We start from the raw sequence: 22,690 nt of genomic DNA on the forward strand, positions 1-22,690 counted from the left end.
AGGATATCCGGGTTTAAGGATTTCTCGAACAGATAAAATACATAATTGGCTTTAGGCTGTTAAATGATCAGGAGCCTTTCAGCTGAGTAAACTCTTGTAATACTAGTTTGTGATAACTGAAGAAATTTACTCTCAGTATTAACTGCCCCAATGGTGATTTATGTAGATTTCCTTTGCTCCTTGAAAAACCCATGGAGGTTTTGCAGCCATGGAGTTTTGCAACACATGGAGTTTTGAAGCCATACCTATTATTTTATAGGTATGTGTTCCATGTGCTCCATGTGTTTAAGCATCTGATGGACAATAGGAGAATACACAAGCCTGTAACTGTAGTCCAATTTGTGAACATTAATTTGTGCCGTTCTGAAAAGATCTCAGTTACCATTGTTAATCTGTTGTGTATCATCTTTGAGGAGAAAGTAAAAACAAAACCAAGAACCTCAGGCACATTCACTTTAATTGTGAAGGAAGTCTGATATAGAATAGAGGTGGAACAGTATGAAGAATTATATAATATCTCCATACAACCCAATATGATGTCTTACAGTGTATCATGGTATCAGTTTACAACTTTATATTGCCCTTCAGTGCCTTACATATGCATGTACTGAGTTATTTGGGCTGGGAACCTGCTAGAGTATTAGATTTTTCACATGAAAAAAATCACCTCTTTAAAAAGTTCGTTACTCTGTTAAACATTCCTAGTACAGAAATTAGCACACATTTCTTTTTCCAACAGAAATCTGAACAAGGCTTAGGAAAAACATTGATTATCTCGTTACAGGGGCACCTGTATAGGATATATTAGGCAGCAAGTAAACAGTTCTCAAAGTTGATATGTTGGAAGCAGGAAAATGGGCAAGTGTAAGGATCTTAGCAACTTTGACAAGGGCCAAATTGTGATGGCTTGAAGACAGGGTCAGAGCATCTCCAAAACAGCAGGTCTTGTGGGGTGTTCCCAGTAGTGGTTAGTACCTACCAAAAGTGGTCCAAGGAAGAACAACCGGTGAACTGGCGACAGGGTCATGCGTGTCCAGTGCTCACTGATGCACGTGGGAAGCGAAGGCTAGCCCGTCTGATCTGATCCCACAGAAGAGCTACTGTAGCACAAATTGCCAGTGATGATCTGGGCAATGTTCTACTGGGAAACCTTGGGTCCTGATTTTCATGTGGATGTTACTTTGACACGTACCACCTACCTAGACATTGCTGCAGACCAAGTACACCCCTTCATGACCATATTCCCTAATGGCAGTGGCCTATTTCAGCAGGATAACGTGCCCTGCCACATTGCAAAAATTGTTCAGGAATGGTTTGAAGAACATGACAAAGAGTTCAAGGTGTTGACTTGTTGCCTCCAAATTCCCCAGATCCCTGATCGAGCATCTGTGGGATGTGCTGGACAAACTAGTCTGATCCATGGAGGCACCACCTCGCAACTTACAGGACTTAAAGGATCTGCTGCTAATGTCTCGGTGCCAGATACCACAGAACACCTTCAGAGGTCTTGTAGAGTCCATGCCTCAATGGGTTTTATATCTATACATTGATCAGCCATAACATATATACACATACAGTATATAGTTTTGTAACTGTCTGTGTTGGCCATATATGAATTATTTGATACATTTTTTGATATTTAATATTAGAAATTATGGAATTCATTATGTTTTTTTTTTTTTTTTTTTATAACCCATTAATTGGTCTTTTTTTTGTTTTGCTAAATCAGTTTAACAATTTAGTACATTTGTACATTTCAATTTCACTTTTATTTATATAATTTTCAATAAATATAGATTTCGATTTAGAAACCTTCCTGAGATGACACAGGGAAGATGTGTAAGCATTTCAAGTTTTATGATAGAGTTACTGATTTGAAAAAAATTCAAGTACTGTATAGAATACATAGTTTATTTAAAAAGAAAAGATAAGGGATAGCTATTGGTTGTAAATTAGCAAATAACCAAATTGGGAGAAAATAGGGTAAAAGGAAACAAACAACAAAAGTTGTATAATTAAAACTCACTACATAAAAAATAACTACAATTAGTCACAAACTGTCCTCAATACATAAAATAAGCCTTCTAATAGTTATGGTTCTTGTCTTTTTCAATACACCAAACTGCTGAAAAGAAACATAGATTAGTAAACATGAAAGTAAACGCATGTCTGTTACGTCATGTCTATTCCAAAAGACTGTAAAAATTAAAGTACTAGTTGTCTACATCAACTTTATACACTATGTAGCCAAAAGTATGTGGACACCTGACCGTCACACCCATATGTGCTTGGTGAACATCCCATTCCAGGTTCAGCCCCCTTTGTTGTTATAATAACCTCCATTCTTCTGGGAAGGATTTCCACTAGATTTTTTTAACATAGCTGTTTTGTAACATTTCCACTAGATTTTGTAACATAGCTGTGGGGATTTGTGCTCATTCAGCCATCATAGCATTAGTGAGGTCAGGCACTGATGTTGGGTGAGGAGGCCTGAGGAGCAGTCTGCACTTCAGTTCATCCCAAAGGTGATCAGTGGGGTTGTGGTCAGGCCTCTGTGCAGGACTCTCGAGTTCTTCCACACCAATCTTGGCAAACCGTCGCAGCAGAACGTCGCTTTTTTGCACAGGGGCATTGTCATGCTAGAGGTGAAAGAAAATTGTTATGCTACAGCATACAAAGACATCCTATAAAATTGTGAGCTTCCAATTTGTGGCAGCAGTCTGGGGAAGGAACTTGTATGAGTGTGATGGTCAGGTGTCCAGAAACATTTGGCTATATAGTGTAGTAAGTTCAAACTGATTGATATTATGGACCTTGCGTTCTATGAGATTACTCTTCCAATTCCCTAAACAGCAACTGTGCTTTGATTTGAAAATTTTCAGCATGCTTTTACGACTCACTCAAGCTAATCAGTCAGGTTTTAATGAATGAATACCTCTACTGTAGTGCCTTGCTGATTTCACAATTATTTATACAGATTGTATCACATGCAATGCAAAGTAATGACATTCCGTTAATTAGAAGGTAGTGTAAGATTTCATGGAACAATTCCAGCCATAGACAGGCAAACAAGAACAATCACTGCTAAGTATAGCAAACTTTGTCCTTTTGGGAGCCGAAAGAGTCGGTTCTCTCTGGCGAGTTAAGCCGAATGATTTGACTCACTGAAAAGAGTCGGGATTTATTATTTATTCATTCTTTACAGGGCACTGTATGCATACACACACAGGAAAATGCAGTGTAGCCAATCCACATACCAGCATGTTTAATTCAAATACTTGTGATCTTGTCAGAACCAAATTTTTCTACCGGAACCCAAAACACTGAGCCGATGTTCCCTAACGACCATCTCTTTATTTTGGTCCTTCGTGTCTTGCCCGGATCAGGAAGAAGTAGCGTAGGCTAGGTCAGCGTGCTAATCAGCATTCTAAAGGTTGTGCTTTAAATAATTCATTAATATTTAAATAAGCTTTAAATTTATAATAAAATGTCTGAAATGACTTGTGACAATTTTTAGCTTTATTTTATTAGCATTATGCAAAGATAGCAGGAGCTGGCCGCCAGCCGGTTAATTGTGAAACCTAAATAACAGAGCACAACGTAAATAACATTACACAGCCTATGTAGGCTACCTATACAGACAACAAGGCGACGTTTGGACTTCTGCCTGTCAAGTAAGTAGCTGTCTTGTCATTTAAATTAGGTTTTCATTGTATTTGTATTTTAGTCCTGTGTGACTGACTCATTACGCTACATTTCTGACAGTTTGTAAGTAACCGTAGCGAAATGTCGGAGTCTGGGCACAGCCAGCCCGGAATGTACGGACAGGGACGCAGGAGGCGAAGACGGAGAGACAGGGAGCCTGGACCGCCTGGACAGAACCTCTCCGGACCGAGTCGTGACCGAGACTACGGCCCGCGGGAGCGGAGGGTAGGATTGTTGCTTTAGGTGAGTCGGGCATTACATCAGAGTGTTATATTAAATGCGATAAAGTGTTTTTTTTTTTTTTTTGCACGGTGTTTTTAGGATGGGAGCGAGGAGCCATCTGGTCCACTTCTTCAGAAAACTCCCATTATTCTGGCCAAACCACCAGGAGAAAGGGTGAGTCTGTAGGAAACCTGGACGTGACATCACTACTAGGGACTCATCTGTTATTGACTTTACATTGTTTCCTATGCATGCATGCATGTATTAATATTCATCACAGTAAGCACATTATCTGTTCAGGGTCATAGTGGATCCAGATCCTATCCTGGGAATACTGGGTATGGGATGTCGGTCCATTGCAAGGCACCATCCGTACACACACATGTTCACTCAGTCATTGACACATAGGAGGAAGTTAACATAGCCAGTCCACATACTAACATGTTTTTGGAGGGTGGAGGAAACCCACATGAACATGAGAACATGTGACGCTCCACACAGACGGTATCCCGATTACAGGATTGAATCAGGGACCCGAGAGGTGGCAGTGCTACCCGCTGCACCAATCCTGTTCAAAATCTGTTATATGTGATCAGGGCCAGTGGATATCATTTTGCCAGTATAGGTGAAATGACACGATTTGCCTGTCACAAGAAGAATTTCAACTCCGTCACTCATTATTGGACACGCAGTGTGATGGGAACAGTGATGCCTGATTAACTGTACAAATGATCTCTGATTGAGTTGTCAGGGGATTAGATTAATTTTGATATGAGAAATTTTAGTTGCATGTCTTACAGTGTGAGCAGCCTCACAATGTAAGACATGCAACTAAAATTTCTAATATAAAATTTACCCTGCCACAGCTCAAGCCCCCTGCCTGCTGTGCATTTTGTCCATACACCACGCTCTTTTTGTGCCATTTGGCCAACTCTCCTCGCCTTGCACAGTCACACAAATTCTGGAAATGTGAATTGATTTCATAACATTCATATGGGTCACATTTCGCATGCAGCATGTAGTGTGAGTTGTCACCAGGCAAGATTTTAAAATCGTGCACTGACTGGCTGGTCTTATTTTTTTTTTCATGTGGTTGTCACAAGTTTGAATGCAAATGACATCCAAGATAGTATAATTGTCCGGCTCTCTGGGTGAGAAGAACGCCGTTGTTTGCCTCTCCCTCTTTTGACCAGTGTGAAAGTATGTGAGCGTCAATTTTAAAGAGATGCGCTGACAGGCTTCACATGTGTCAGTGGCTGTGGTAGGGGGATAGGGGGAAGCTTTGATAATTGGATAGAACTTGGCAATGACTAAATCTGAGAGATTTAGCAACAGAACAGAAGCCAGTGCCACATAATTGATGCACAATTTGATACACAAATGCGTCAAACACATCTCTTCATGGTTTGTTCTAATGTCTACGGTTCAAGCACTTCTAACCTCCAGGTTCCCAAAGAAAACCATATACACCATCCTCTCTGTATGCACCGTCTCTTTCTAATTAACCACAAAATAACCACAAAATGTAATACTCTGCCATCAAAAGTCAGTCAATCCAAATGGCACAACAGCTTTTACAATTTTTGCTGCTGTGATCAAGTGCCACTCTGAGCAACTGCCTTGTTTTCGGCACTTGGATGCGTGTAGTTGTGTTTTTATCCAATCCTAGAATCTTGTGAGTATTAAATGCTTACACAGCATCCTAGAACTGATGAACAACTTAGGTCATCTTTTAACTAATGGTTTCCTGTATAAAGAAGATAACAGCAAATTTAAAAAAACAAATAAATAAAAAAAACTTTACTCATTACAGTATGGTGATGATGCCCAAAATGCCATATGCCATGACATAACACATTCACTAAAAATGCTGCTTGTGATATTTTTGTTATAACTCGAACATTCCTTTTATATTTTCCCTCAGTGTGTTAATCTGTGCGTTAGCAACCTCAACCTTTTTCATGCCGATAGTGCTCTTTTGATGATGAACATGTGTTCTTTCAGGCAAAGCCGAGCGCTGCTGTCAGCGGTGCCCCGTTAGAGAAGCCAATTATGCTGATAAAAGCCAGAGATGAAGGAGGCAAACCGGGCACCACACCAGATGCTGCTCCTCCAGTTTCTGGCTCTGGAGCAGCAAAGCTGGAGAGGGAGGGTCAGCGTCCAACACAGCCTGTGTATCAGATCCAGAATCGCGGCATGGCTTCAGCTGCATCTACCTGTGCTGTTGATCGTGAGTTTTTCTCAGATGCTTTTTTTCTGTCAGTCACAAACTCGCACAAGGGGGCTTCTTGTTCTGTTACAGATTTGCTGTCAGCCCACCTGCATTCTGCATGTCTCATTACAAAGGCCGCTGTTAATACTTGGCTTAATTTTCCGTTGGCAGCTGTGATTGGTCAGACTAAGCTCCTCCCTGCTGAGAAAATGAAGCACAGCATTAAACTAGTGGATGACCAGATGAATTGGTGTGACAGTGCTATGGAGGTAAGTGTCAATTTAACCCTGTATCATCTGAAACTGTTTGGTTGTCAGGTTTTACTTTTAATAAGGTCTGAAATCTGATATAATTTGAGGTGTTTCTAGTTTAACCATGTCCATGAAGGTCAGTTGTATTAGTTTTTTATATTCTTCTGAAAGACTTTAATTTTTAAAGAGACATCGATACATATCTGTATGTAAGTTCATTGCTAACTGTGTGTCTCTGTGTCTTAGTATCTACGTGACCAGACTGACATGCTGGTTGTGGGAGTCATTGGGTTCCAGGGGATGGGAAAGTCCACCATCATGTCTCTCCTCTCAGCCAACATGCCTGAAGAAGACCAAAGGTAAATGGTACACCATTGTTTTTTACTGTGTGACTGGTGTTTGTGTTCAAATGATAGAATTATACAGCTAGATATAAAATTAATGCTGACAACCTAATGAAGGTGATTACAATTCTGAATATTGTATTTTAAGTTAGTGAATAACAAACATGTATCAAATAGTGATGAATACTTAAATAAATATAATAAATGAATATAAATAGATGAAAGGCTATTAGATGCAGTGATATAATACGGGTTGCAAAATATAAGTAATTTCCTGGATCATTTAATGTCCTAAAGTTAACAATCACACCTTAAATGAATTTTTAAAAAAAAAATCCACTGCTGAACTACAATGTAATGTCAAATAACACACATATTTTGGTCGTAACAAATTCACAGACCTGCTGCTTTTATTTGTGAAAATAAGCATGGCAGTGTGTTCAGACATGAGTCATGTGTGCAGCCTGTTTACAGTTAAAGCAGCCTCAATACCCGTTTTGAAGGAACCAAAACAATTTTAGCTGATAAGTATATTTAAATTAGCCTGATAGAAGGCTGAATGTTGTTCAACTTTATAATGTAGTCAACTAAATTCTTAAGGACATCAAACTTTCATCAGACTTTGATTAATCATTAACAACCCTAATAGTAATTAAATAGAAATAGTCACCAGATAGCTATCAATAACTAAATAGAGTAACTGAATAGTTAATATTAAATCTAATAGCCAGTAGTACCTAAACAGGGTAACTAAATTGTCAAAAATATAAATGCTACTTTTCTATATTACATGGTTTTCTACAAGCCTTGCATGTAGATGGTATGCTTTTAACCTAACCTGACCAAACTTTAATGTGTGCAGTGTTGGTCTAATGGAATATCTCTTTTCACAATGTCCCATATATTCCAACAGCCCATTGTTACCTCAACTGTGCTGCACTTTAATGTAACAACACGAGTGCATGCATTTTGTCTCTTTCAGTATCTTTTCTCAACTGATCATTATAAGTGGAGTTACTGACAGTACTGATCACACTGAAAATAAAATTCCTTATGTCTAACTGTGTAATTGCCATGTGCTGCACAGGGCGTATGTGTTCAGGGCCCAGACACAGGAGATCAAAGAGAGAGGGGGCAACCAAACGAGTGGAATCGACTTCTACATTACACAAGAGAGAGTGATCTTCCTGGACACACAGGTTAATCTGAGACTCTTGGCTTTTTTACAGAGTGGTTCTCACTGTCCATTACTGATACTGGAGTGTTCTTGCTGTTTTCTCTCTCCTTGTGTGGTCTTTACTGAGACTGGTTAGGTCATTATGAGATAGAAATCCTTTTAGAAAGTCAAGGGTCATTTTTACTACTCATCTGAGTGGCTTTATTAGTTCTGCGTTAATATCAGTTTAGATCACGACTTCCAAACCCTCGTCCAGGAGAACTTCCTTTCCAACTTATTTCCAACTTAGTTTTCTGCTCTAACGCTCCCAGTTCAGCTCTGGAAAGGCTGTTAATTAGCTGGTTAGTTGAATCAGTGTGTGAGCAGTGAAACACTAAAAAGTGCAGGACTCCAGGACCAGGGTTGGGGTTAAATGTGTGGTGAAATGTCCTTATACATGTCACATTTATCACCATGAATAACTACTACCAATTTTAAACCATGTAACAATAGCTTCATTTTGTCCTGAGAATTAATGAAGTCTCTCTGATGAGTTGTGTTATCTATGGTACTGCTAATAGATGTTTCAAGATGACCAGGATGATTAAATATACATTTTATACATCTCCCTTACTGCTATAAACAGTCAGTTAGCCCCAACTACACTCACTGGCCACTTATTCATTATGCTTATTCATGCATTTAACCAATCAGCCAATCATGTTGCAGCAGTGCAGTGCATAAAATCACGCAGGTGCAGGTCAAGAGCTTCCCGCTGTAGCCTTAGAGTCCTGTTCTTGGCTGACAGAAATTGAATCCGATGTGGTCTTTTGCTGTTGTAGCCCATCTGCCTCAAGATGCTTTTCTGCTCCCTACAGTTGTAAAGAGTGGTTATTTGAGTTGCCGTAGACTTCCTGTCAGCTCAAACCGGTCTGGCCATTCTCCCATCAGCAAGGCATTTCTGCCTGCAGAACTGTCACTCACTGAACTTTAGAGACTGTTGTGCATGAAAATCTGAGGAGATCGGTAGTTTCTGAAATACTCCAGTGGACTGTCTGGCACCAACAACCATGCCATAGTCAAAGTCCCTGAATGTTCCCCCATTCTGATGTTTAATGCAAACATTACTTAAAGCTGTTTACCTGTAACTGCATGATTTTATGCACTGTGCTGCTGCCGCATAATTGGCTGATTGGATAATTGCATGAATGTACAGGTGTTAGTATTAAAGTGGCCAGTGAGTGCATGTGTGTTCTTATTTTGGGCTTGTGTTATTGAAATTTCTTGTTCTGTGCTCTTTTTTCAGCCAATTCTGAGTCCTTCCATCTTGGATCATCTCATCAATAATGACCGCAAGTTGCCACCAGAGTATAACCTGCCACACACATATGTGGAGATGCAGGTCAGTCTATAATAACTAGGAAGTATGCTTCATTAATAATTAATAAAAGGTGCTCAAAAAAGAAATTTACTAAAACTGTTCCATTAAAATCTAGTTCTCATTCAAGTGTGTGTTTAACTTCTGTGAAAGCCTTAGCAAAAGATAAAATATCCTTCAAATTTTTGTAATTTTGAAAACATCATGTTCTTTTAGTCATTTATTTTGTCCTATTTCTCATTTGTACTTGTGTAAGTTTTGCAAAACGGTTGAAATATTTATTTAAATTAATGTCTTAAGCTGTATACAAAAGCCTTAGCAACTATCAAAAATGTAAAAAGTATGTTTCTTAACTTCATTAACGTCATTGTCTCCTGGTATGTCTTTAGTCTCTACAGATAGCTGCTTTTCTCTTCACTGTATGCCATGTTGTAATCGTGGTTCAGGACTGGTTCACAGACATTAACCTCTACAGGTAAGAAGTTGTTTTTATTCAGGACATGCTGTAATGCTTGTGTACATGGTGTAGTGCTTCAGTTATGCCATTAAAATAGTTAATGGTCAATGATGTCCACTATCTAACCCAAATTATCACCAGTGGATTTCCAGTTATGAGATTTCTAATTGTTCTTTCACATCTGCTATTTTTTTTTTTTTTTTTTTTTTAAATAACAGGGATCTGTAATAAGGACATGTACAGATATATTTCTCATAAATATAAACCTTATGGACCTTCATGCTCTACTTACTCTAAAAACAATTATTCTCAATGGTAGCTAACCAATGATTGGTTATCGTTGTATATTATCTAGAGAAAATACCATGAACAATAAATTTGGTATGAATTGTTTTCTTTTGCTAATCAGGTTTCTACAAACCGCTGAGATGCTGAAGCCTTCGACTCCATCTGCCAGCCACGACAGTGTTGGTTCATCAGGACCAGATGATGGATCAGAATACTATCCTCACCTCAGTAAGCCTTGTTATACTAAGATCACTTCAGTGTTAACTCTTTGCTGTTATTTTACTGCCAAAAGTCAGGTCACAGTCATTTCACGTGAGTGCATGATTAAATAGATTTCCTTTGCTTATGCAGGAATATGTGTATGCATCCAAATTTTCACACATTTTTTTTTTTTTTAAACAATTAAATTATATTGGAGGCATGCTAACATTGCTTAGCTGCATAACTGCCGCTCTTGAATTTCTCTCCTTGCTGTCAGATTTTAAATGCAGCAACACATTTTGTCAACCAGTAAAAATAGGTTTTGGGCTCTTAGGATAAAACCGAGTGCACTACCTAAATGATTAAAGAACAAACTTGAGTGAGGACAAGTTCAATTTAAGAGCTTGCATACAATTTTGTATGAGAACAAAGGAAATCTGCGTGAGAGCTTGCATTGTGCTGAAGACAACAGCTTAAACAATGTGACTAGAGACTATAGAACGCAGGAGAATCACACATTTGTTAGCTAGGCCACCAGGCAAGTGAAAGCTGCCCAGTCCCATCTTTTGTTTGCCCAGAGACCTAACTGCCTAGGCCAAAAAAAAATGGTAGCTAACATAAAGTAATAAAGTATTACCAACTAGTTGGCTAGTTAAGCTTAACTAGCCAACTAGTTGGTAATACTTTTTATTACTTTGTTAGCTACCATTTTTTTTTTTGGCCTAGGGTATGTCTTTAATCTAAAGACATACCAGGAGACAAAAGTGTATATAAATTCCCGTGTAGGGGACAACTCTGCTATAGTCATTATCTTCTGTACGAATGTTTCTAATGTAGCACGTTGTTTGTGCCATTGACAGAAAGTCAGAAATTCATTGCTCAGTATTTGGCTATGAGCAGTGGTGTCCTCTCTTCACATTACTTGTAAAAGATTATTTGAGTGTGGCTAGCATCTTTATTTTCTCTCGACAAATTTAACACACCACTTTATTTTGTTTGGTTTTGTCAGTGCTTCCACTAAATTTGTTGTGACTGTGTTTTGTAGTTTTCTTGCAGAACAAAGCAAGAAGGGAGGAGTTTTGTCCCCGAAACCTGAAAGATATGCACATGGTTGTGGACAAACTGATGGCCCACTCCCACCTGAAATATAAAGGTTAGTCCAGAAATCTTCTTAGCACTTCTAACATTTAGCAGCTTTACAGAAGAAAAAGTGTCCTTCACAGATCCTGAATTCAGCAAATCTTTATATTTTACTTTGAAATACACGTTCTTTTATTTTTAGCGTTTTTAGTTAGCATTTTCTGTTTTCACTTGCTCTTACATTACAGAATTTTTATTAAGGTTTAATTTTACATGTAAAGGATGTGCAACTGTATCTTGGACATAAGATGCAGCGTTTATTATTATTATTATTATTATTATTATTTGTTGTTGTTGTTGTTGTTGATGCTTAGCTCACTGACTGTGCTGATGATGTGTTGATGCTTCTTAGGCATGCTGTCCATGTTGGACTGTAATATATTCCCTGGACTGGATCGAGACTACTTTGAAAATGAAGTGAATCTCTTCCTTTTGCCAATTTTGGAGAATGATGGAGATGAAGCTTTGACAAGAGCAGGTCTGAAGATTTTTAATTTAATTAATTCATCATTTTGGAGAGTGCCATATACTGTAGAACATGGGTGAATATTGGGCAGTAACTCTAAAACCTTTCTTTTGATCTCCTAAATTGATGAAACTGATTTCTAACCTTGGTTTCTAGAAAATGTGGCCAATGCCATGTTAAAAACATTTAGCTGATGAGTGTGTTTGTGTTGGGTATTTATGCCAGGATCTGGATCTGCTCCTCTTTTCTCTCTGCTGCCTGGCTACAAAGGCCACCCGAGCTTTTCCTCTCTGGTGTCCAAACTGCGTAGCCAAGTCCTTGCCATGTCCCGCAATCAGCTCTCCCACACCATCCTCACTGAGAAAAACTGGTAGGCCAAGTTGGGTTTGACAATCAAACAATGAACATAAATAAAGATTCTAGGATTCTCTCATGACCGGATTCATGAAGATGAGTGAAAATCTGAAGTTACTGTTGAGCTTAAATGTAGTCATGGATGTAACTATTTATTCTTTCAATGACATTCATAATATACACTTAAATCACTATTTTTCTCATAATTTTAATCTCACAGCAGTTTTCAGTTTTGTAAATGCCTGTATCAGGGTCCAAAAGGCTACACTACTACCATTTCGTTATTTATCTTTTAACTTATAACTGAGACAGTTTAAAGCTTTTTGCCATTTAAGAAATTCTTCAATGAAATGAAAAAGTCTATCTAAATAATATGCTATTTACTTAGACCCCCCCCCCCAATTTAAGTGCTAAGAGAAACTGTTACCTGTAGTCATCACTTAACACTTAATGACTTCTGACGTAATGGACTTTATGATGTTAATGTATGTGACTTTTTTATATATGCACAGGTTCCATTATGCTGCCAGAATTTGGGATGGGGTAAAGAAATCCTCAGCGCTATCTGAATACAGCCGCTTACTGTCATAAACCAGACAAGACACACGTCTGGAAATGGCAGCTGTGGAGAAAGTTCCTCATCTTCACGTGCACAGTGTTACCTTTTGATACACAGTGGGTCTGAAGCAATGTCCTTCATGTTCGACTAGAACAGGGCTGACTCTTCACTGGAGCACTTGATGTTCAGACACCAGCTACAGGCTGCACACACTCTCTGTTGTAGCTTAAACATGGAAATACAGCAAACATGCTTACTAAGAATGTTGGATCTTCTACCAGCTCCCTGACTGTGCTGGATTTGATCTATCAGCCGTGGTCTACATCAGAGGTTTAGGGCAAAGAGCTGAACTCTGAAAAGCACTGCATTTTTGAAAAGAGAGGATCCCTTAAGAGACTTTTTAGTAACATTATTTTTTTTATTTTTTATTCATGCACTCACTTTCATTAACTGCTCTAACCTGCTCAGGGTCATGGTGGATCCAGAGCCCCTCCCTTTAATGCATGTTATCTTAGCCAATCCACTTACTTGGCATGGTGGGAGGAAACGGGAGAGCCTGGGAGAAAAAACCCACACGGACACAGGGAGAGCATGTACAGAAACTCCGGACCGACAGTAACTCGAGCTCAGGATCAGACTGGGGACCCTGGAGCTGTGAGGTGGCAATACTACCCACTGTGCTACGGTGCTGCCTATTTATTTGCTGTCAATTAAAAAATGTAAAACATAAGTTGTAAGATTAGATTTTTATGGAAAAAAATTACTAGGTTTAATAAAACAACACAAGTTTAACCAATTGCATCAACAATGCTGAAGGTATTGAACACCTTAATCTGACTGCTGGATTGAGAAACAGTCTACTAATTAAAAATATCCATTTTACAGTGTCTTATCCATTTATATCAATTAACCACATTATTATGCTGGATCTAGCCATTATAAGATGCATAAATTGTGTCCATAAGGGGATGCACATGGTCAGCAACAGTACTCAAATAGGCTGCCTTCAGCTCGATGGGTATTAAGGGGTCCAATGTGTGCCAGGAAAACATTCCCCACACCATTACCACCACCAGCCTGAACTGTTGAGACAAGGCAGGTTGGGTCCATGGATTCATGCAGTTGATGCCAAATTCTGACCCTACCATCTGCATGTTGCAACAGAAATCATGATTCATCAGAACAGGCAACATTTTTCCAATCTTCGGCTGTTCAGTTTTGGTGAGCCTGTGCCCATTGCAGCCTCAGATTCCTGTTCTGGGCTGACACGAGTGAAACCCGATGTGGTTTTCTGCTGTTGTTGCCCATCCACCTCGAGGTTTGATGTGCTGTATGTTCTGACTTGAGATGCTTTTCTCCTCACCACAGCTGTAGTTATTTGAGTAACCATAACCTTTTCAGCTCAAAACCATCTCTCATCAACAAGGCTTTGCCACTGGCAGAATGGCCACTCACTGGATGTTTTTGTTTCACAATTCTGTGTAAACTATAGAGACCATTGTGGCTGAAAATCCCATGAGATCAGCAGTTTCTGAAATACTCAAACCAGCTTATCTGGCACCAACAACCATGCAACAGTTAAAGACACTGAGATAACTTTTTTCACTGCAGATATTTGATGTGAACATTGACTGAAGCTCTTGACCTGTATCTGCATGAATTTATGCATTGTGCTGCTGCCACATGATTGGCTGATTGGATAATTGCATGAATGAACAGGTGTACAGGCATTCCTAATAAAGCGGCCAGTGAATGTATACAAAATGTGACAACAGTATAGTTATGTCTAAAAATCTTGCAAAAATAGTCTTTAAACAAACAAACAAACAAAAAACCAGCAGATTTGTTGCGCTTGATACACTCATAGCAGTGTAACACCTGCTAAGATGCCACTGTCGTCAGGATCACTGCTGTGCTGAAAATGGCCCACAAATGGCACCCAAATAGTAAATGGTCCCTGATTGTGTGTAACATAAGCAATAGTCAGTAAATTTACATGTACAAAGTGACCTATTACGGTAGGTATACCTGATAAAATGGTCAGTAAAGACATAAGGTAGGTTTATCTAATGACGTAACCCTGTGTGTGCGCGCGCGCGGGTGCGTGTATACTATCGATAACTCGGTCTATCCTCTAGTAAGCCTTACTTTGTGACGTATTTCCGGCTCCATAAACGTAATCCGAATACGGAGGAAACAGGGTCGGATTGATGTTTGATCATTACGCCAGTTTATTTTGTGTCACTTTAATTTCATAATTGCCGTTTGGCACTTTATTATTAAACAGTCAACAGTCTTTCTCAATGTGGGGAGCAAAAATGTCCAAAAATTGATATTGCTGGCTGCCGGCAAGAAAGTGGCTGTTTGCAGATCCTGCCAAAACACCCAAATATTAGACACAAGTGGACGCAGTTTATTTTTTCCCAAGAACTTCAGACATTAACTAACTATCTGTTCGGCTCATTTCAGCTCGGGTTACTTTCTCAGCAGCTCCCAGGATTTTAAAAGTTATTATCAAAGGATGAAGTCATTCCAACTTTACTGGACCTGACTACAATCACTCACCATGTACGTATTTCAGTTTTTAAAAAACTTATATTTTAGCTAGCTAAATAAGTAGCCTACACTAAGCGGCTTCTCGCACAGTTACTCTGGTGGAAATGCGCGAGCGTCTCACTGATGTATTTAATGGCATTGATGACATGCACAACTTCCGGAGAAGAAGCCGCTACAGCCCGGAGTGTGGGCGGAGCTACACCGAGTGGGCGGGGAAACGCTTATGATTGGTTGAAACACAAAGGCCCGGGAAAAGCGGGTGATGTCATTTTCATGCGCAACAACCATTCACTGATCTCTGCAGAACTGTTTTGTAAATTAGTGTGACTATATATATATATATATATATATATATATATGATCTATAAACATAGAGCTAGAAATAAACTGCCAGTTGCACCCTTCCTTATTCTCAATTTTATACATACAGATTAAATTAGGTATAGATGTCTAATATCTATATTCTCCAAGTATCTATGTAATGAAGTATGTATAGTTCATACGCCAGTATGCAAGAGTGATTAAAAATAAATAAACAAATACATTAATAAATACTACACTATAATAAGTCATGTTGGGACAGAAGGAAGAGTCTCAGAGTGACATGTAGGACTAATGTCGGTAAGGTGTGCGAGGATTATGTTGAGGTTTAAGTCTGAATGAAACTCTCGAATAAAATCGTGTAAACCCAACTTTAAAAACACGTGACGTCTTGGGGGCGTGGTTGCCGGATTCACACATGAAACAGCAAGTCAATATTAATAAGTCTTCTTAAAGGCACAGTAACAAAAGCAACTTTACCATTAGGGGAGGTAGACGCAAAAATGTATTAAAACTCCATTAAGTATTTTACTCTCTCCCACACTTATTAAGTGGGGAGAGAGTACAATACGTTATTTATTTATTCTTTTTACCTAGGCCTTTTAGGTCTCGACAAAATAAGAGACAAGATTTAAATTTAAATTACTACATTATTTATATATATATATATATATATATATATATATATATATATATATATATATATATATATATATATATATATATTAGTTGTTATACCTGTGTAAAAACGGACACACCAGACGTGTGAGGGAGAGAAGTGACTTCTCTGAGACTGCATGACATCTCTGATACTCTCTCACTTTCCAACACTGGGGTGTCAGAGAAGTCATTAAAATTATTTATGCATAAACAAATAATCCTAATGTCTTATTTGTTCTTTTCATGTAGAATACAGGGGCTATAACTGTGGATATAGCAGTGTAAACAATGAATATGGAAACGGAACTGATTTTTATTCTTATGAAAAACGGATTGAATTGACTGACGGACCAACGCTTGCGCAGAACTGAAAGGAAATAGCGTCTCGGTCGGGTTTAATTGAACGACCTGCGCTTGCGCACATCCTACCACAGGGTGATCTCACCAAAAAACGTAGCGACGATAAATTATATGCAATGATAGAAGTATGTAGAACAGTGAAGGTATGGCGAGTACAGTATAACTGTTTGTAAAGGATGGAGGACTGACAGTCTCCCAAATTGCAGCTTTACTAGTGCCTCAAAGCAAACTGCGGTGATGACATTTAATCCTCTTGACATTTTGGTTAGCTTGCTAAGAAAGTTTGAAAAATGCGGTAGCTGGCCCAATATTCTTCTGTGAAACTGCGCACTCCGCCGTTTCTCTCATCAAAACTACTTGAATCTGGATGATGACTTAAGGCAGAGACTTCATCGGTTTAGGTACAACTTTCCCAAGTTTCCTTCTTCTTGGAGGTCACTGGAATGATTGACTGAATTTATCACTTGCCCAACATTAGACCCACAAAATAATTATATTCAACCAGCGATTAAATTGCGGTTTTTATTTATTTATTTTTTTTTGGATGTATTAATGTGTGAATGGAGTGTGTTAGTAAAAATGAGTAACTGTTCCCAATCTCTGACGGTGTTTCAGCTGTGCAGTGCCGTTGCCATGGAGATCGCCTGTAAGGAGAGGGCGCGTGCAGTTGGTGCTGAACGACAGCGAGATGAAAACACAGTTAATGAACAGAATGAAGTAAGTTGCTTGTTAAAGTGGGAACAAACTGAGCAATACAAGTCTCAGGTTTATATTTCTGTACAAATATATTTTGTGCTTAATTGTGTGACGTGTGTTGGCCAATATTGTATTGATGCCACATTTACATCATTACAAAAATAGTTTATAAGAACGGGCATATTAATTTGAACATGAATTTCTAAGAAATATTTATAATGTTAATTGATTTGTTGTGATTATTTTGTTTTAGTGCACAGTGACCTGGAGTGTACCAAATCTGGAGGCCTCTAGTGAGGAGGAGGTTGTTTCGGGAGGATTCAGTGATGATCTGTGCTGTGAGTGTGGGAGAAATGTTGCTTTTCTGGACCACCAGACTGAGCATTTTATTAAGCACACAGATGAAGTGTGTTGTCACTTGTGCCAGATGAAATTCTCCCATATGAACGCACTGGCTTTGCACCTGAAAAATGCCCATCCCAAGTACCATATTTTCTGTAAAAGCTGCAACATGTACATGGGGCGACATCCACTAAAGCAGTGGACTGTGGTAACTGACAAGACCCCAGAGACCCCAAAACAGAAACTTCTGGATGAGGAGGTAGAGGAGGTCATAATTGAGAATGAGGAGGTGGAAATAAAGTATGTGAAGGAGGAAGAGGAGGAGGTTGTTGTTGGAAGGATGGAAGAAACAGAAGAAAACAGCACTACAGAGACTCCAGAGGATAATAAGATGGTCAACAGAAACTTGCATGATCATACCTATTTCTCCACACAAACATATAGTTCTATCAGGGAAACTACAAATAATGTTGTTATGTACACCAGCAGTGAAAATGTGCTTGTTTTTATTAATAAAACAGACACTAGTATATCCCCTAAAGACTTATGTACTGAAAGTGACCAGCAGGGGACCCCAGTGGATGATCAGACGGTGTGTAGAGGCATACATGATCATACTTACTTTTCCATTCAAAGCCTTGCAAATCACATGCCTCTAGAAAAACAAGTATCTGCCCATAACACATGCAGTTTCTTTTGCAAAACTGCAAACAATGTTATAAACTCCAGCACTGAAAACATACATGTGTTTAATAATAAAGCAGACACTAGGATATCCCCTAAGGACCCAGAAAGTACAGAAAGTGACCAGGATCAGATACGGAAGCATGAGTTGGTGTGCAGCGGCTTGCTTGATCATACTTACTTCTCCAGACAAAGCCTTGCAAATCACACTGTTCTCTCAAAAAGAGTACCTTCACCTAACACATGCAGGTCAAGCACGCACAAAGCCAACAAAGAAAAATTGTTGAAAATCCAAACCCACAGAAATAATGTCACTATGACTGATGAAGAAACCACTCAGCGCTCTAGCGCAGCTGTGTTGGAAGCGTCACAGTTGGAGTATAATATTAAGGTGGAGGATGACCTTTGTGAATTTGAACCCATTCAGGAGGATGTAGTAATAGGAGAATATGAGGAAAGTATTCAGAGAAGTGACCATGAGCACAGTAACTCTTTACCCATTGATGACTTGATATACACATCTCAGGATGATCTGAACTCAGATACAATGTCTTGCACATCCACAGACAATAATGGTGACACTTCGGAGGAAAGTTGTAAAAGTAAAAGTTGGAGTTCTTGTCAGAAACAGAATTGTGAAAACACTAACCAGAAATCACTCGGCTCTGTAGATTATGTGAATTCAAATCCTGCAACCAGTTTATATAAAGATCTACAGATCTGCACTTGCTGTGGCCTTAGCAAAGTTCTCAACACAGAAAAGTCTATGGAGCGGTGCACATGCACACAATTTACATGTTCTCTGTGTGGAATTATGTTTGGCACTGAAGAAATGTTACTGAACCATCAAGCAGAGAAACACCCTTTGGCCAAATATATGTGTGTGAGTTGCCTGCAACTATTTCCCAACCAGAATATTTTCATACAACACGTTTGTAGCAAGTCCAGGGGGTTCAGTGGAAAATCATTAACCCCATCCAACAGCTCAAACAATGCAAAAGAGCCATTGCTCATGATTCTGAACTTTGTGCCCTCACCTGCTGCTGTGGAGTCTTCTAAGCAATCCCCCAGGAGTCAAAGTGTTAACATTCTTAACACGGCCCAGAATCTTGGAACTGTGTCAAATTCAACATCACATTCATTGCCCAACAGTCCAACCACCTCTGCCTCCCAAAAGGTCCCAATACAAGTCATGGCCACTAGGTCATCAAGTTGTGCCCAGAAGAAGAAGGTGACATGTTTAGTCTTAAATGGAGACCAAGGACAAGAGACGACTCGCATTTCTACAGTCACTCAGAAACAAATTGGACAGGTGCAGGTTTTAAGTCCGTTGCAGGCCAAAGTGCTATCTCAAACTCCTTCTTCTTCTTCTTCTTCTTCTTCTACTACTACTACTACCACCCAGATCCTCCTTTCATCCCAGGGCCAAGGACAAATGACCCCCATTTCTACAGTTACTCAGACAAAAAGTGGACAGATGCAGGATTTAACTCCATTGCAGACCAAATTGGTGACCCACACTCCTACAGGCAGTGCAGACTTGATGACAAGCATTGTCTTGCCTCAGCAGGACCCATCATTCGAAGTCCACTTACCTCATCCTTTTCTATCTCAAGTCTCTAGCTCAATGTCTATCCCATCCCAAACAGGCCAACTACCTGAATCCAGTGTTCCCTTCTTGGATGTTTGTAGGTCTTCTCCATCTAGCCAGATCCTTCCTTCATCCCAGGGGCCTTTAAAAATAGTGGCCATGTTTGTGAACCAGAGCAAGGAGCTGGCTCTGCAGAAGCGTATGCGCCAGAGTTGGCGCTCCAAGGCTGTGTTCCCATGCCGCCAGTGTGGTGCTGTGTCACGCCAGTTCTCATTGGGTGTGCGCCACCGCTACCAGCACCGCGGGCCACGCCTCCACAGATGCCAGTGTGGCCGAGCCTTCCAGCAGCGCATGCACCTGCTCCGCCATCAGGTTCAGCATGCCGAGGCCACACGCTATGTCTGCGCTGCCTGTGGCCAGATGTTCTGTGGTACACAGCAGCTGGCCTGCCATAGACCCCTATTCAGGATCACACCATCAAATAGGAAAAAACAAGCAAATAAAGAGTGCAGGAACATGTTTCAGTGCTACTGCGGACATTCCTTTACGAGACCTGCTGCCTTATTGTGGCATATGTTAAAAAACTCAAAAGCCCGCAAACCACGCTTAAAAGGTTTTAGACTTACTTGATTTTGCTGGATTCTTTACAGTAAATTACTGTTTAAATTGAAGTTGCTTAAGTTTCAAAGTGAAATGGAGTGCTGTCACATATGCAGTGAAAGAGTCACTGAAGATTAGTAGAGTGGTTAGATTTTTCTGCTGTTAAGTAAATGGACAGTTGGGCATCAAAATCCCTGTGGTGTTGGACTGGATAATCATATGAGTTATTGTGGTGAGTCTGATTAATGTACACTCATTACAACAGACCATTTTATATAAAACTGATGCTTTGTGAATGTTGTATTTGCTATTGGGTTTCAGTTTCTGGGGCAGAAAGTGATGTCTTTGCCGTCTTTGTTGACATTAGATGGGCATCTGTATTTTGCCCAGAGAGAAAGTTTTTAATGTCTTTTCAGAGGTGTATATTAGCCCAGTAATTGATGCCTTTGGTCAGTCAGTGCTCACTGACCACACCACTACACTCCTAGGAAAAAAATCTTGAATCTTTAAGAATTCTTTGGTTTGTGCCTCGAAAGGAACCCTTAAAGGTTGTATGTAGAATCCTACAACAGGGTTCTCCAGTACCCCTTTAGGAAGAAAATAAGCTTTAACTATCTAACCTCTGAGGAACCTATTTTTTTTTCCTGAGTGTGTGTTTGATAGTGTGACACTAAGTGAAAGCATGCTAGTGCACCCTAATCTAGAAATCATTTTCATATGCAAAATTTTTAACTTTTAAGTGGCAAAAATAATGAGTTGGCAAACTCGTAAGAGTGCAATGGATATATTTGCCCACCAGAGGGAGCTACTTCCAAAAAGACATCAAAGTCAGCGTCTCTTGTGGAGAACACTACCTCAGTTTTAATAAACTTGAAAACAGGATTTAGTAATAAAGAGTTTTTCCGTTACAGCAGCGTCCTTGAGACTGTGTGAAGTCATTTCATGGTGGGACTACAGTTTTTCCCTCAGTTGCTTAAGGAGGACTAGTGAAATGTTCACTATATTTTTAAAACACTCATGCAAACATCACAACAGGAACAGCTTGAAACTATATTAATTCTTATTTTATAACAGTTACTTCCAGTCCACTAATTTGATTGGACAAGTGGTATCCCAAGAGTGCTGATATATATTATAACAGCACTGGAATATTTCACTGTTCATATCACTCTGCTTGTCTGTACATAAATTTACAATTCTAGCAATAGTTCATGACACTGAAACCATTACTACACTTACTTCTCTTCTGTGCATTGCAGTCTACAGAGCTGTGGATTTTTGGGAACTATTTTCTTTGACAGAGCAAAAAATTTACAAAATAAATATAAAACTTTTTTTAAATAAATAAATAAAAATAAATTGTAATTCCACAATTTCTGTTGGCTAAAATCACAAAACTGTTACTTTAACTGGATATATGATAAAGTATAATTGTTCATGTGATCAGTAGACATATCAATAACAGTTTACTGTACACTCATATCAGGTACACACTTTGTTGTTATAGGTGTAAAAATAATAAAATAAAATGGAATGCCATCATCTTGATATGACGTGTGAACCAATGCATCTCATATGAGAATGACAAATTGTTTTTCAGTGTTTGATGGGGTAGGATGTATGCTTAAGCAACTGAAGAAAAACTGCGTAACACTTTACAGAAACGTTCCATTAAATAACATGGCATTAGTTTACCATTAACAAACTTCAGCATCAATAAACCATGTTAATAAAGTAACAAAGTAACACGTGTATTGACTTTTGTTTAAATGTTAACAAGGTACACCTGCGGTGACAAATTTTTGTTCAAGCCATGATTAAATCCATATAAAGTCCATATAAATTAACCAAAATTACTTTATTAAATAAAAGGTGTAAATATTGGAACTCGGTTCTTAGATTGGCAGTTAACAAAACATAATAATTAAGGTGTTATATTGATCATTGTGGGCTTAATTTTACTTATTCATGTTATTATTATGGTATGAACCTTTTAATCCAGGTGTTGTTTATATGATTTATTAAAAACAATTAAGTGTTAGTTACTTTGCTAATGCTACTTATGGTATTTTAATGCTGAGGTTCATGGTTTGTGCAACTGATGTGTTAAATAATGTTATTTAAGTAAACTTTAATTTAAATTGTTA

General features: G+C 38.9%; 2 protein-coding genes across 3 annotated transcripts; both read left to right on the forward strand.

Moving 5' to 3' along the window:
• The first annotated feature begins 2,499 nt into the window (after positions 1 to 2,499).
• On the forward strand, positions 2,500 to 13,614 carry smg9 (SMG9 nonsense mediated mRNA decay factor). Its single transcript, XM_026913510.3, has 14 exons — positions 2,500 to 3,674; positions 3,766 to 3,930; positions 4,027 to 4,101; positions 5,932 to 6,157; positions 6,311 to 6,408; positions 6,637 to 6,749; positions 7,822 to 7,933; positions 9,197 to 9,292; positions 9,658 to 9,743; positions 10,135 to 10,241; positions 11,260 to 11,367; positions 11,707 to 11,832; positions 12,046 to 12,190; positions 12,687 to 13,614. The coding sequence occupies exons 2-14, from the start codon at positions 3,787 to 3,789 to the stop codon at positions 12,763 to 12,765; spliced, it is 1,515 nt and encodes a 504-aa protein (XP_026769311.2). The 5' UTR covers positions 2,500 to 3,674; positions 3,766 to 3,786; the 3' UTR covers positions 12,766 to 13,614.
• A 186-nt stretch (positions 13,615 to 13,800) lies between these two features.
• Positions 13,801 to 21,451, forward strand: si:dkey-79d12.4 (uncharacterized). 2 transcript variants are annotated; one of them, XM_026913569.3, is made up of 3 exons: positions 13,801 to 15,301; positions 17,246 to 17,347; positions 17,580 to 21,451. In XM_026913569.3, exons 2-3 carry the CDS (start codon positions 17,264 to 17,266, stop codon positions 20,571 to 20,573), a joined length of 3,078 nt encoding a protein of 1,025 aa, XP_026769370.3. In that variant the 5' UTR covers positions 13,801 to 15,301; positions 17,246 to 17,263; the 3' UTR covers positions 20,574 to 21,451. The 2 variants fall into 2 exon arrangements, with proteins under 2 accessions (XP_026769370.3, XP_026769369.3); XM_026913568.3 differs by lacking the exon at positions 13,801 to 15,301 and adding an exon at positions 16,457 to 17,031.
• The last annotated feature ends 1,239 nt before the right edge of the window (positions 21,452 to 22,690 follow it).

This window comes from Pangasianodon hypophthalmus, chromosome 1 (genome assembly GCF_027358585.1).
Source record: "Pangasianodon hypophthalmus isolate fPanHyp1 chromosome 1, fPanHyp1.pri, whole genome shotgun sequence".
In the NCBI taxonomy this organism is placed as follows: Eukaryota; Metazoa; Chordata; class Actinopteri; order Siluriformes; family Pangasiidae; genus Pangasianodon; species Pangasianodon hypophthalmus.